This window comes from Saccostrea echinata, unplaced genomic scaffold (assembly GCF_033153115.1).
Source record: "Saccostrea echinata isolate AGI-Se365-2 ecotype Australia unplaced genomic scaffold, CSIRO_AGI_Sech_v1 ptg000001l, whole genome shotgun sequence".
Classification (NCBI taxonomy): Eukaryota; Metazoa; Mollusca; class Bivalvia; order Ostreida; family Ostreidae; genus Saccostrea; species Saccostrea echinata.
In genome coordinates, this window is record NW_026889750.1 from 36,220,601 (window position 1) to 36,236,968 (window position 16,368).

The window sequence follows — 16,368 nt, forward strand, 5'->3', positions numbered from 1 at the left end:
AAACGTAGGAGACCGCTGGCCTTTGTAAATAATATAGGCGTTGAACAGGTAAGTTTAGCTTTAACTATTGTTAATATACTTTGTATGTAGCTAAATGAAACATAGGAAATGTATAGTGATAAAGAACAAGGCAGTGGGGCAACCAATGTTAAAAACGCCGTTTGATTGCATTGATGGATTTGTGTCAGTTTACAATGATTTGATCACTATCTAGGAGGGCGCAAAAATGTTAATTTGTCGCATACGTCTGACATTCTTCATAAAAGTGCAATCACAAATGTGTTGCAAAATTGTCTTGCCTACATTATTATCATTAGTTAGAGTCTTAAGATTTGAAAACTCTTAGAATTTACACCTTTCCTAGAATCGAACATGATTTTGCTGTGATACCAACAGGCAGGTGTTAGTAATATGAATTGACTATTGACTTAATATATGACAGATGTATCACCTTTTGCTTAATTGTGTATTGTACTATTGTATGAAATTTTAATTCCCTTCGTACTGCATACGGTGCAAGGTCTCACTTCTTTCTAGGATTGCAGAGTAAGGAGTTGATCCTCACTTAGCAGATTCAAGTCCATTGAGACCTATGTAAAGCTGAGGTCCCGTGTTTTAGAAGATGCTGGCATAAAATGATCACTCACTGCTCAATGGCAATAAGTGCCAAGTACAAGTGTAAATTGCAGCTTTCCACCAGCAACAGTGATATCCTAACATGAGCAAAACATTTTTCAAAGGGACATAAAGCAAACAAATAAAATCATATTGCACATACGATATACTGTATATATTCAAGTAGTATGGTATAATTGCTAACCAATCAAAGTCCATTGACCTCACTTTATGTTTCATGTAATTAGAATGAATTTAATGATTGTACATTGTTTTATTTGCTCTTTCATAAGTTTAAAACATTGCTATGAGATGTGTGATGCTCATCACCTTTTAATTGCATTAAAATTCACTATTGCTTTATTAAAAACCTTTTCCAGTAAAACAGAAATCTAAAAGTAAAGATGGATGTAGAAGGACTGAAGGCACGTCTGACAGAAGCTAATCAAGAACATCTTTTAAAGTATTGGGACCAACTCTCTGATGAAGAAAAACATCAGCTCTATACAGAACTGAGTCATCTAGACTTTAAAGAAATCAATGGATTCTTTAAGACAGCTATGGAGGACCTGAACTCAACCTCAGAGAAACTTGATGATCTGCTGGAACCCTTGCCTAAAGAGGTTTGTGGAGGAGTAGTGGAAACAAGTGAGGAAAACCTCCTGCAATATGACATTGATGGTAAGGACAGATATATATATAGGGGAAAAATTTCTACATGAATCTCATTTTCAGTATCAAACACATAAAATGTATTTGTAAATTGTGAAGATTTTTTTTCACCATAGGTTGGTTGTAATACTTGAGATTCTTAAGTCTAGAAAAGATGGAAAAGGGACCATTTGGGTTTTTTTTTAAAGTGTGTGTGTATGGGGGGGGGGGGGTGTTAATTGTTTAGTCATGCTGGGGAAGCAAAAAAAAAAAAAAAAACAGTTTCAAATGCTTAGGCACATATATTAAAATCAAATCATTTTTATTGTATATAGGTCACAGTATTTCTACATATTTTTACCTCTATAATTTTGATATCATAATCTGATCAATAAAAAGTTGATAACTGATTGCATATGTACTTCCTAGTTCACTGTATGACAGAGAAATTCAATATATGTCAGCCCCTTTTGAATTGTATAGGTGCAGTGTATTGCACTGCCTGCTGACTCAGCTGATAAGACTTCTGTCTTTAAACATGTTAAATGGTTGTAAACCTCTTCCTTGTTCCACTTTAGAACTGTGACTGTTCTGCCCGGGTAGATGTATACAATTAACTGAAATATTTTCTCTCATTTTAAGATTGGACAGCATTGATTGTCAGAAGTCAATGTCCCATACATTCTCTTCTTCTCTTGTATTTTCATTGTAAATAATAAAAAAAATATATAGAATATTAAAAGTACCACCTAAAATTAAATATGTATCTATTTTTAGTCACAAAATAATTGTAATGATCTGAAGCACTGTACGTGAAGCTCCATATAAAATTATTAGATATATTATTTTGGGATAACAATCATGTTTTTAGTTTGTTGACCTACTAGTATATGAAATTAATAAAAGCTTATCTTAAGTGTATGGTGTGATTATGACCAGTTTTTTTTATTAACCAGCTTTATCTGTTACCTTTTGAAATGGCAGTATGGCACATATATATATATAGAGAGAGAGAGAGAGAGATAAATTCCAAATTTTCACAAATATTTCTTTTCAAAATTTATTCTTAAACATGTTAAAAGATTATGCAGTCTAAATAAAATCATGCAGAATCATTGAAATACAAATGCAACTTCCTCTATTTTATGGTTTATTCATTTTCAATTATTTAAAATTAGAACCATGAACTTGCCTTTTGATGAGGCCATCATTTAAAAAAAAATGATGTATTTTGAACCAATTTTTTCAAGGTGGGTGGGTAGGTAGGTAAATGTGTTTTGTTTTGTTTTGTTTTGTTTTTTTTATCTGACACTGATAATCATCATAAAAATCACAGACTTGGAAATATAATACTAGTATTGAATAATGTTTTCAATACAGTGTATAATCTATACACGAGACAGCTATACACTGATTTAAAATTTATTGTTGTGAAAACTTTCAGTCTAAAATGGGTTATTGAGAAATGATATACCTTAACTTTAAAATTGATATCAATCTGTCTTTCCCTGAAAACAAAACAAAAAATAAATAAATAAAATTTAAAGTACTGAAAAGAAAATGATCGGGTAATGGGTGATATTTATGGGTGGTCAGAGTACATCAAACAAATTATTTTTTATTGTTGGCCAGATTATTCAACCAATTCCAGTGTAGTGAAGATTTTTAACTAAATAACACAGCTTTTACTTTACAAAGATGGGAAAGTTTTCCCATTTACCTCAGAGTAAAGGAGAAGATCAAAAGGTTGCTAACGGGGATAAAATGTTTAATTTTCTGACTGTGCATGTCTGAACTGCTGTAAAAGTTGAGAGTATAATGTTTAATCTATTATCTGAGTGACAACACCTAGTAATTAGAGCTATAGTAAGTGAAAATTAGAGATCCTAAGCCCCAGCTATGGACACAAGACAGACTAATGCTTACAGTACTAGATGTACTCTGTAGTCCATTTGTTGATTTTTTTTGCAGAATGAAATCTTGGGATGAGACATGACATGTAGTTGGTTTGTTTACTTGGGACAGATTTACTGTCCAGCTTTATGTACATATAGTGGGTGGGTGTATGTAAATAAAGTTATCAAGGAACATACACTGGTCAGGTATTCAGTTGACATCTTATTACATGAAAGGTAAATTTACTGCTACTCAAGCAAAGGAACCAATGTACAATCTAACAGAGCTACAATGAGGGATTGTGAACTGTTTGATGTTACAAAGCTGAAATATGACATGGACTAAAGATTGTAATTCTTGCAAAACTAATACAGCATTAAATCAGTTTTATGCTTGCACCATATTGAGTGGACATGCATACATTAAAGTGATTATTAGTCATATAAATATGATTAAACAATTAAGTAGTATTCAGTGTTTTACAGAAAATGCCCCACTTGTGACAAAACTTCCTTGCCCATGGAATGAGTCCCCCAAAAATCTTTCTTCTCCATGAATTGCACATGTACACTATAGCTGTTAAAATACACATATTGCAGAAATATTATGCAGAGATAGCAATTCAATAATAAAAAGAGATGTTTTGTTGACTAGGTCTGACAGAGATTGGAGAGAGTCGGGTGGCTGTCATCCTGTTAGCTGGGGGACAAGGTACTCGACTAGGAGTGCCCTATCCTAAAGGAATGTACAATGTAGGACTTCCATCAGGGAAGACCCTATACCAGATACAGGCAGAGAGACTCCTCAAGCTACAGAGACTCGGGGAATCTGTTACAGGAAACAGCTGTAAAATACCATGGTGAGAATGATTGGGCATCATGATAAACAATTTTAAATTTTACATGTGCAGCTACAGGTAGCTTTTCATTTTTGATTTTGTCAATTCAACAAAAACCGAAGCATATTTATAAGTCTTGCCAAGAAACACACATCCTGCAGATGTTTAAAAATATTGATTGTTGTACTGACAGAATCAGAATTGTTGATCTAAATAAGGACTCCAAGTTTAAATTGTCTTCCAGGCACATGACTTGATGCAACACCCTTGTAATACATATGAACAAGTGTTGTATAATTTGATCAAAAAAGTACTGTTAACGTACATAAATTAGCGCCCTCAAAATTTAGCATAATCTGTCTCGTAAACAGATAAACATAACCACAAATTACACATTTAGAGCCAAGCTTCTATATGTATTTGTTTAAAAATCATACATAGGAGATACAAGAACCAGTGTGAAAGAGACTAAAATATGATTATTGCTAAATTAAGTATGTCTACACTCTACAGTAATTATATTGTGTTGTTAAGATACTTTGTGCTGGTTTGAAACATTTGCCTCATTTTATTAATTGAGAACACAGTGCACAGTAAAACTTAATTGTTATTTATTATTAGGTACATCATGACAAGTGAGCACACAAAGGGTGCCACCCTTGATTTCTTCAAGAAAAATAACTATTTTGGTTTAGAGGAAGATGATGTTGTCCTCTTTGAACAAAACCTCCTCCCATGCATAGGGTTTGATGGAAAAATCATTTTAGAGAAACCTCACAAAGTGGCTTTAGCTCCAGGTAAGGTTTGCAGTTAAATAAAAAATGTGCACAGAAGTTTGCTAGTTAATTTATCTCAGGTAAATTTGAGATAACTGGTGTTTACATGAAAAACTTAAGTTTTGTATATACATGTGCCTTTCATTTTTTTCGGAATTAAGGTAAAACTCCCAATTTCTTGTAGGTATGAAGTTTGTGAAAAGACATACTTTTAAAAAGAAATGTACATTTTTACTAGTCATGCTTCATCTTTGATATTAGGCAGGAATGAATTTTAATAAAGAAACTTGTAATATATTACAATTTTGGACTTGTTTGTATTTGACAGATGGTAATGGTGGTTTGTACAGAGCACTGAATCACAGTGGAGTCTTGAAGGACATGGAGAAGCGAGGTATCAAGTACATCCATGTCTACTGTGTGGACAACATTTTGGTCAAAATGGCAGACCCAATTTTTATAGGATTCTGTTTAAGCAAGGGAGCTAACTGTGGGGCAAGGGTATGTTTACAGTGAGAAAGTGGAACAGTCTTTATTGCTTCATTTTACATGTGAACATTATAAGTCATATCCACTTGATATTTCAGTATTATCTACATGTGTAGTGACAAAAATATTTTGTTATAAGTTTGGATTAACCATGTGAACTATGTGCATGCAAGCTATTATTGGTGGGTGTTTTAGCATGTCTCAAAAGCTAGGCTCTTTTTTTGTATATCGTTTGTAACCATGTTGTGAAGAAATGTATATTTTCTTCATGAAAGTAAACAGTTTTCAAATCAGAGGATGCTTACATTTGTAAAATGTTGATGGAGATAATATCCCGCAACCTGTTATTAATAAGCCAAATGTGAAAGTGAAATGAAAAAGAACCTCAACATCTTACCCCATCTTCTATTTAGACTACCTGAAATTAGAATTTAAAAGTTCTGGATAGAGATTCAATAAAAAAGATATTATGGAAAAAATAAAAAACATTATCATTTAGATCGTCTTTTGTCCTAGAGCAACTCCTGAAATCCCCTTTGTTTACAAGTATTTTCATTTTGTTGCCTAATTGATGGTCCAAAGAATGTAAAGTGTCTTCTGAGCCCTATGGAAAACTTGTCATTTCATTTGAGATGACACGTTTATGAGGCAGTAATATTCAATTTACAATTTTGCATGCTTCTGTTTTAGTGGTTATGGAATATATTCATGGTTAAAGGGAGGCAACTTCATTTTACTGAGATACAAGTATAATGGCAGTATGTGCAGAAAATATAATGAAATTACATACTCTTCTAGGTTGTAGAAAAAGCATTTCCTACAGAGCCAGTCGGGGTTGTGTGTAAAGTGGAGGGAAAATATCAAGTAGTGGAATACAGTGAGATTACACGGAAAACAGCAGAAAAACGAGACTCTGATGGTAGACTAGTGTTTAATGCCGGCAACATTTGTAACCATTTCTTCACTCTGGACTTACTGAAATTTGTATCTGAGTAAGAATATGTCTCAACAGAAATTTTGTCTCTTATATTGGAAAGAAGTATAAAAAATGTGTATTTTAAATGAAAAACACATTAGGTCTAAGAAAAAAAAATGTTTGTTTATTATCACATGATAATAAAAAAAAAATAGGGTTGGTAGGTAGGAGTTTGTTTTCAATTCTTTTTTTTTTACATGAAGGTATTTGAAATACATTTAAAAGAAAAGAAAAAAAAGACAGTTTGCAGCTCTCTTCATATTTTTTTTTTTCTTAGGCCTTACAAGTTCAGGAGGGCTAGAGAATTTAGTGAGCTTTTTTTTTTAAGCAACATTTGTACTGATTTGTCATTGTCTCTGGCTGAGGGTAGGGACAGAATAGCATCACCTATTGTATCAAATATGCATGCATACTAAATCCTGTTGAAACAAGAATTTGATTAATGATGCAATCATTGATATAAATGGCCTGTGTATATAGTTTTTGATCCATGGGTTTCGTTCAGTTTTATTCATTTGGAAAAGAGCAAGAAGATAGTAATATGATTCTGGTTAGCATAATGTCCCATGGGTTTTTACTACTGTATTATTTAATTATCTATTTTACTATTTTCAAAGGCCAGCACAAGAAAAACAAATGAAGCATCATGTTGCAAAAAAGAAAATTCCACATGTTAGTGACAAAGACAGCAAAGTCACTGTTAAACCTGACACACCCAATGGCATTAAAATGGAGAAATTTGTCTTCGATGTTTTTCACTTTGCAACGTAAGTATGAAAAAAGATTTGTAGGTGTAAAGGTATTCAGTAACCAATAATTTAAATTTTGTAGAGAGGATCATGGAAATACGAGGGTTGTCCAAAAAGTTTGTGGACAAATGCTTAATCTTCTTTATAAAGTCCGAAATGGCAAACATGTACGATAATATCTTAATATAGACCAAGGTTGAGTAAATGTACAAAAAATTAAAACAATGCACACTATTTACTGAACATAATAGGTGTAAATACTTTGTATATGCAAGTCGCACGGGCCAGTCTGACGTAACGCTTATTTCATGATAACGTCAGAAATATGAATTTTGAATTTTTATCGCATGTTTATAGACGCATGCTATTTTTCTTTTTTATGCCACATTGCCAAATGTGTGCAATAATATTTATGTATAGATTATAATCAATTTAAATTTTAAAATTCAGAACAATACACTATAATTTACGAGCGTCATCAATATTAACACTTTGTAAACACAGGATGCACAGCCCAGCCTGACGGCGCTATATTTATAACAACGTCATGAACAGGAATATATCGTATTTTCATCAAATAACAGTGGTTTTCCACTTCTTGTAGTGTCTCCGAAATTTTACACACCAGTGAAAAATCATATACACCAATTACAAATCACTAGACTAAATATTTTCCAATAAATTTAAGTTGTTTGAATAAATATTTTGTTTTTGATGACGTTTCAACAATATTAACCATAATTGTATGATTGGACGCTGTCCCTTTCGGATGGCCGACGTCGCTTTTTCTGTCAATTTTTGAAACATACTTCTTGCGGTTTTCACTTAATATTTTCAATGTCTATATTTAGTAAGCAATACTAAAGGTATCAGAAAATGGCGATAACCGCTTTATTTGTGATATATTAAATTTTTATTCAGCTTTGACTCGTTTTAAAAAGAAAATAATCATTTCAATCAGTTCACTTTATTTAAAAGTTCATGGCATTTTAACCCTGGTCCGTGCGCACTATCGGCGACCTTTAATGACCGAGATTTTTACAAAAATATTAAGTTCAAACAATAAAAACCAAACTATTCCGACTTGGATTTTCATAACTAATATTTTGGTATACAATAAGCATATCTTGAACCATTCATTTTGACAAGAACACCATTGTCCACGAACTTTTTGGACAACCCTCGTACATGTAGTAATACCAAGTTTACCATCATGTTTTATTGTGTTTATATGTACAGTTGCAGTTATTTATGTAACTTTGAATTAGAAATCATTTCAAGATGGGACAAAATTAGAAATTATAACATAAATGCAATACATATAACATGCAGAATAATCAGGATGTGTTCTATGGGAAGGCACATAAGCATTTTAACACAGTATACTGTAGATATCATAGAATTCAATGTTCACCTGAAGGTTGTACATGTTGTAACATCATACATTTGAGCTAATACTGTATGTAATTTTTTCACCCAATATTATGGTTACCTCTTTGGGTATGTATATTTTCAATTCATATGTTATTACTAACATTGCATTTTGTTTCATGATGCATGAAATAATACATGTTCCTTGAATTTTTGGCATGATTTATGAAAAATCCCTCTACCTGTCCTGCAAAATTGTTTTCCTTTATATTCACTGAAATCTGAACTTGCTATGCATTGTGTTTTATCTCCCTTAATGCATGGCTGTTTCCCTTGTTTTGTTTGTGGTTCTTCTTTCAATGTGACAGGAGTTTTGCTGTTTGGGAGGTTATCCGTGAGGATGAGTTTTCTCCCCTGAAGAATGCTGACACTGCTGATAAAGACACGCCCACTACATGTCGTCGTGCGCTGCTGAATCTCCATCACCGGTACTTGGTAAATGCTGGGGCACAATTCGTGGATAAAGATGGGAATGTTCTCCCACCTAGGTAAGTATTATAAAATAAATGGTACATGCAGTTTACATTAAAAAAATTTTTTTTATTATTTCATGTGTAAAAGTATTCATTCAACATGCTTAAGTACAGACTGACTTTAAACACTGCATTCATTTCCCACTTATGTTCAATAGTGTACATATTTAGAAACCTGCTGCATCTTTCATATTGTAGATTTATATAATCAGAAACATTTTATCACCAAAATTGGGCAAAAATAGATTAATGAGTAGTGTTGTACCGATAATCAGAAAACATCGATTGTCGACGAAAAAATGTTACCGATTCCGATGATCGATTATAATTTTTCATAATCGATCATCGGAAACATACTTCTAATACAATACATTCCGAATTCTCCATTTCTGGTTTAAAATTTATTTCTTCTTAATGAAAGAATATGGCGTCTGCATCTGATACTAGCCAACTAGCACGTAGCAGAGGTTATTAAGAACCAAATGGTGCATATATAGGGCCTAAAAAAATTATGTTTGTTTACAGTAACCCGACCGACCCATTCAGTTTACCCCCGGATGGATTTTTTTCTGCCAAATCTGTAATTGCTCTTTGGTTTGATCAATCAGCTGCTTCTTTTTATTCAAAAAATATTAATTGTATCTTTTATTTGAGATATAAAATATGCAACTTAGTCAACATTTACCTTCAATATAAAGAGTAATCCATTCCCCTCACAACTTTTTGAAGTTCGTTTTCTGCCGCTAGGCAGCCATGGTGGGTGTCCACTGTAAATATAACACCTGGATAATTCAGTCCTGGGATGTTTGACTCCATTATTCATAAGCAAAAAAAAAAAAAAAAAAAAATTCCCGACCTACCGACCCTTGATTTTTTGGGAATGTTACAGGAAACAATCAAACATAATTTTTTTAGGCCTAGGAAGTGTAAAAGAAGCAATTCAACAAAGAAAATAATATATTGTATATTTTATATATTCAAGTTAAAGAAATAATTTAGGAATGACTCTAATTCTTGGCCAAATTATTCGAGTATAACCTGGTTTGGGTCAGTTTACGTTTTATAATCCCCGAAGCGGATTATAAAACAGCGTAAACTGACCCAAACCAGGTTATACTCGAATAATTTGGCCAAGAATTAGAGTCATTCCTTATAATTTAATTTTAAATCATTAAATAACTTTGGGTGTAAAATTTCGTTGTTTTTTAATAGTTCAAATTTGCCGCTCAATAATACAACCGTAGTAACGGAAGTGATGGGAAGCGAGGGGAGGTAAAAACTGATATATAGGCCTAGCAGCCATGTTGTTTGTTTACATGTGGTAATATCGAATTATTGTTTGAAGTTAAAGGTACATTTATTAAATCTGGAATTTTCCATGAATCCCGAGGACTGGAAATGAGAGGATTGTATGGATACAGATGATTCAGCTGGTTGTCGGGGGGGGGGGGGGGGGGGGGAGGTCCCCATACCAAACCAGGTTATACAGAAATAATTTGTGTTCCTTTTTGGATGTTAACCAATCAGAGGCAAGAATACAAACTAGTGATGGGACATCGGTTAATTTTCATAATCGATCATCGGTTGGAATCGGTTACTGCTTCCGATGCGATTTTACCAATTATAATCGAATTTCATAGTTTTGTATACAAAAAGCACACTATTACAATTATTTCATAATAATTTAATTTTGTTTGTATTCTTGCCTCTGATTGGTTAATATCCAAAAAGGAACACAAATTATTTCTGTATAACCTGGTTTGGTATGGGGACACCCCCCCCTGACAACCAGCTGAATCATCTGTATCCATACAATCCTCTCATTTCCAGTCCTCGGGATTCATGGAAAATTCCAGATTTAATAAATGTACCTTTAACTTCAAACAATAATTCGATATTACCACATGTAAACAAACAACATGGCTGCTAGGCCTATGTATCAGTTTTTACCTCCCCTCGCTTCCCATCACTTCCGTTACTTCCGTTACTACGGTTGTATTATTGAGCGGCAAATTTGAACTATTAAAAAACAACGAAATTTTACACCCAAAGTTATTTAATGATTTAGAATTAAATTATAAGGAATGACTCTAATTCTTGGCCAAATTATTCGAGTATAACCTGGTTTGGGTCAGTTTACGCTTTATAATCCGCGAAGCGGATTATAAAACAGCATAAACTGACCCAAACCAGGTTATACTCGAATAATTTGGCCAAGAATTAGAGTCATTCCTAAATTATTTCTTTAACTTGAATATATAAAATATACAATATATTATTTTCTTTGTTGAATTGCTTCTTTTACACTTCCTAGGCCTAAAAAAATTATGTTTGATTGTTTCCTGTAACATTCCCAAAACATAGGTAATCAAAGATTACGAAGCTCACCTCGACGAATGTTATCTACATGTAAGGCAAATTTCACATATTTTTTTCTAGTTAGGGTACATCCCAAGATCAATATCCATGCAAGTTTGATTTAATAATAGACCTGCTCAAAAAACTTTTGACCTGTTTAGTAATCAAGAAAATTTTGGTCAGTTCCAACATCCAAAGCAAGTCTGGAAGTTTTCATCCTTAGATGCACCATCTATGCAAGTTTAATCATAACAGGCCATAATATTATATAGCTACTCCAAAAAAATTACCCTGGTCACTCATCTGGAAAATGTTCGTCAGATTCAGAATCCATGGCAAGTCTGGAAGTGTCCATCCCTAGATACATCATCCATGCTAATTTGGTTAAAATATGGCTAAAATTCACTCATGTGGAAAATCTAGGTCAGATCCAGCATTCGAAGCAGGTTGGTTAGTGTACATCCCTAGATGCATCATCCATGAAAGTTTGGTTCAGGTAGGGCTTATAGTTACTTGGGAACGACACTACTCCTAAATCTAAACCTGGTCTCACATGTGGAAAATCTGGGTCAGATCCAGCATCCGAAGCAAGTGTGGTAGTGTCCATCCCTGGATGCATCATCCATGAAAGTTTGGTCCGGGTAGGGCTTATAGTTACTTGGGAATGGACCTGCTCCTCAAACTTTAACCTGGTCACTCATCTGGAAAATCTAGGTCAGATCCAGCATCTGAAGCAAGCATGGTAGTGTCCATCCCTAGATGCATCATCCATGCAAGTTTGGTCCAGGTAGGGCTTATAGTTACTTGGGAATGGACCTGCTCCTAAAACTTTAACCTGGTCACTCATCCGGAAAATCTAGGTCAGATCCAGCATCCGAAGTAAGTGTGGCCATGTCCATCCCTAGATGCATCATCCATGCAAGTTTGGTCCAGGTAGGGCTTATAGTTACTTGGGAATGGACCTGCTCCTCAAACTTAAACCTGGTCACTCATCCAGAAAATCTAGGTGAGATCCAGCATCTGAAGCAAGCGTGGTAGTGTCCATCCTTAGATGCATCATCCATGCAAGTTTGGTCAAGGTAGGGCTTACAGTTACTTGGGAATGGACCTGCTCCTAAAACTTTAACCTGGTCACTCATCCGGAAAATCTAGGTCAGATCCAGCATCCGAAGCAAGTGTGGTAGTGTCCATCCCTAGATGCATCATCCATGCAAGTTTGATCCAGGTAGGGCTTATAGTTACTTAGGAATGGACCTGCTCCTAAAACTTTAACCTGGTCACTCATCTGGAAAATCTAGGTCAGATCCAGCATCCGAAGCAAGTTTGGTAGTGTCCATCCCTAGATGCATCATCCATGCAAGTTTGGTCCAGGTAGGGCTTATAGTTACTTGGGAATGGGACTTGCTCCTAAAACTTTAACCTGGGACGCCAACGCTAACGCCGACGCCAGGGGTATAGCATAAGCTCATCTCGACTTCGTCGAGGTGAGCTAAAAATTAAGGATCGGTAGGTCGGGAATTTTTTTTTTTTTTTTTTTTTTTTTTTTTTTGCTTATGAATTATGGAGTCAAACATCCCGGGACTGAATTATCCAGGTGTTATATTTACAGTGGACACCCACCATGGCTGCCTAGCGGCAGAAAACGAACTTCAAAAAGTTGTGAGGGGAATTGATTACTCTTTATATTGAAGGTAAATGTTGACTAAGTTGCATATTTTATATCTCAAATAAAGATACAATTAATATTTTTTGAATAAAAAGAAGCAGCTGATTGATCAAACCAAAGAGCAAATACAGATTTGGCAGAAAAAAAATCCATCCGGGGGTAAACTGAATGGGTTGGTCGGGTTACTGTAAACAAACATAATTTTTTTAGGCCCTATATATGCACCATTTGGTTCTTAATAACCTCTGCTTCGTGCTAGTTGGCTAGTATCAGATGCAGACGCCATATTCTTTCATTAAGAAGAAATAAATTTTAAACCAGAAATGGAGAATTCGGAATATATTGTATTAGAAGTATGTTTCCGATGATCAATTATGAAAAATTATAATCGATCATCGGAATCGGTAACATTTTTTCGTCGACAATCGATGTTTTCTGATTATCGGTACAACACTAATACAAACAAAATTAAATTATTATGAAATAATTGTAATAGTGTGCTTTTTGTATACAAAACTATGAAATTCGATTATAATCGGTAAAATCGCATCGGAAGCAGTAACCGATTCCAACCGATGATCGATTATGAAAATTAACCGATGTCCCATCACTATTAATGAGTATCATTAACATGTCAGTACAGCTTGCTTATTGTCAAGGAGAAATGGTTCTTTTGAATCCATCATCTTTTACATATTATATGTAGATCTTAAATCGCTTTTATGCTGATAATCATAATAGCTGTTGTTTGGACAAACTTGGAGGATCTTCTGTTCACTCATATAAAGCATTTGAATGATTTTGCATTGTTGAAAAGTTTACTTGCTGAAATCTGTGTTAAGGTACATAGTGCAATATCAAAGTAATACATCCAAAACTGTCTTAGAATTCCAGCATTGCAGCCATTTTTACCATGTCATGCTTAATATGTATGTATAAGATCTATTTTTTATGCCCCGCCATGAATATGGCCGGGGCATATAGTGTTTGTCATGTCCGTCTTCCGTCCTTCCGTCACACTTTGCATTTAGCTCTGTTCAAAGCTCAGTTTCAAAGAAACTATCCAAGATATTTTTATCAAACTTCATATGCTGATAGATATTGATGAGAACTATGCAACTGCATCAACATTTTTTGACCTTGACCTTTCCTTTGACCTTGACCTCACTTTTCTTAAATTAGTGTCAAACTTCATATGCTGATACATACTGATGAGAGCTATCCAACTGCATCAATATTTTTTGACCTTGACCTTTCCTTTGACCTTGACCTCACTTTTCTTAAATTAGTGTCAAACTTCATATGCTGAATCAGACTGATGTAAGCTATTCAACTGCATCAATATTTTTTCACTTTGACCTTTCCTTTGACCTTGACCTCACTTTTCTCAATTTGTGTTAAAATGTTGCATTACTAATATACCCTCGGCGGGGCATTCATGTCCTATGGAGATATTTCTAGTATTATCTATTAAATATCTATTATCCACTGAATAGTGAATACATGGACACTATGAATTTAAGGAATACAAAATGAAACAATCTGTGCAGTCTTACTACTGTGATCCTCCAGACTTGTACTTTGCTGCTTTCTCTTGTTTTTTCACTTTTCTGTATTTTTGTGTACCGGTACTTTCATTAAATTAAGCAAAGGCCCACTCATGAAGAAAAGTGTATAAGCAGTACACCATGTAGTCAATTTTGCCCTCTTTGGTATACATGTAGTCTCTTCCTTCTTCATAGCAATTAGTGTATAGAAAACATCCCCTCTATGGAGATCTTACTTCAGCGGCATTGTATGCATCACTCTCATTTGTTGTTTGTTAACAGCTCAGAAAAAGAAGATATTGGTGGTGGAGATCGGTTTGTATACTATGTAACCTGAAAATGTTTGCCCCAAATTTATTTTTGTTCATCATGCTCTCATTCTCGATGGGCAGACTTAAAAGTGAGCTACTTCCAGAAAGAGAGGAGACAATTTTGTGAGAATCAAAAAATTTGATAATTGTTTAAAGCAGCAGCACAGTTGTAACACGGGGTGAACATTTCTTGGGGAACATTCTTATTTATACCAGTTTTGTGAAATTTTGAGATTTCATGTTGTTACCAATTTGAAACTGGAAGATTCAAGTAGCTCTGGTAAAGTTTTAAACATATACCTTTTACCTACCTGTATTCATGCATGTATTTTTAAATGTTTTCTTGAATAGACTATTGTATGATTATTTGACAAACACTTTCAAGGAGTATTTCAATTGATGAATGTGAGGGATGCATGATCCTAATACATGTACTCTCATTTTATGTACTTATTTTGTCAAGTGTTCAGGATGTTGTGGAAAATTAGAAAATGGATGTTGAGATTCATAAACCTGAGTTATATAATATTTCCTGTAAAAAAATCTTAAATAACTAACAGATTATCAATATACAGTTATATAAATTGAAGCCTGATTTTTGGATGTGTAATAAGATGTAATTTCAAAATTGCAGTAAAAAAGATGAGGAGGTGGTTGTAGAGTGTGAGATTTCACCTCTCGTGTCATACGCTGGAGAGGTAAGTGCACAGTATAACAAAGTCCGATATATCTGATGTTTTCCAGGCATTTTTTACAATTTTGTTATTTGATGTGCCAGGAAAACATCAGAACCAGAGACATTACAAAAAGTGGAAATTTAGCCACCTCAAACTGAACTCAATTTTCGATGCTTGCATATCAAATTAAATGTCAAACAACTTATCAATAGTGCAATGCTTCTAGTTCTCACCAATTTTGCTTAAAAGAAAAATCACTCCACGTTTCGATTCAGGTCTCACAAGATTTTAAAATGCACAAATTCAAAATGAACCTCAACAGTTTAATAAAATGTTTTCACCAGACAATTTATATTTCAAAGGAACAATAAGAGCAATTTTGGTAAGTACTAGAAGCCTTGTAGTACTGTTGATAAGATACAAGAGAGTCATTTAATTTGGTTAGCATGTATTGAAAATCCATACATGTTAACCTACTGTGATGAAAAAGGGGGAGATTCAGACCTCAAAAGAGGTAGCATTGTACGTGTTGTTTTACGCAGATTTAAGAAGATATATATGTAAATATTGCCTAAATTAATCACTGCAATAATTAAAACACCTTTAACATAAATTATATATACAAATATATATATATATATATATATATATATATATATATATATATTTTTTTTCATGCTCATTACTTTGGCTTTTAATGGCTGCTTAATTTAGCATTTTGAAGCCGGAATGTGATGAAATTTATTGTAACCAATGTAATCATGGAGTTTGTGCACCTGTTGTCAAACACGTGCTTGAAATCTGAGTAAACATCGGATTAAAAAAAGCGCTTGAATGCTCCCATTTCAAATCACGCAATATCTAATGAGATTTTATGATGAGTGGCTTCAAAAATGACTACCCAAGTGAACCAAT

General features: G+C 33.9%; 1 protein-coding gene across 2 annotated transcripts in view; it reads left to right on the forward strand.

The window, feature by feature from the left end:
• LOC133190858 (UDP-N-acetylhexosamine pyrophosphorylase-like) overlaps window positions 1-16,368 on the forward strand; it is a 17,969-nt gene continuing 1,601 nt past the window's right edge. The window contains exons 1-10 of one of the 2 annotated variants that reach the window (XM_061326546.1): window positions 1-48; window positions 996-1,296; window positions 3,817-4,021; window positions 4,622-4,797; window positions 5,105-5,277; window positions 6,064-6,257; window positions 6,859-7,008; window positions 8,730-8,909; window positions 14,748-14,780; window positions 15,411-15,474. In XM_061326546.1, coding sequence (XP_061182530.1) covers window positions 1,020-1,296; window positions 3,817-4,021; window positions 4,622-4,797; window positions 5,105-5,277; window positions 6,064-6,257; window positions 6,859-7,008; window positions 8,730-8,909; window positions 14,748-14,780; window positions 15,411-15,474 — 1,452 coding nt within the window. In that variant the 5' untranslated portion in view covers window positions 1-48; window positions 996-1,019. The remainder of the gene's footprint in view (window positions 49-995; window positions 1,297-3,816; window positions 4,022-4,621; window positions 4,798-5,104; window positions 5,278-6,063; window positions 6,258-6,858; window positions 7,009-8,729; window positions 8,910-14,747; window positions 14,781-15,410; window positions 15,475-16,368) is intronic. The other variant, XM_061326552.1, reaches the window with a different exon arrangement.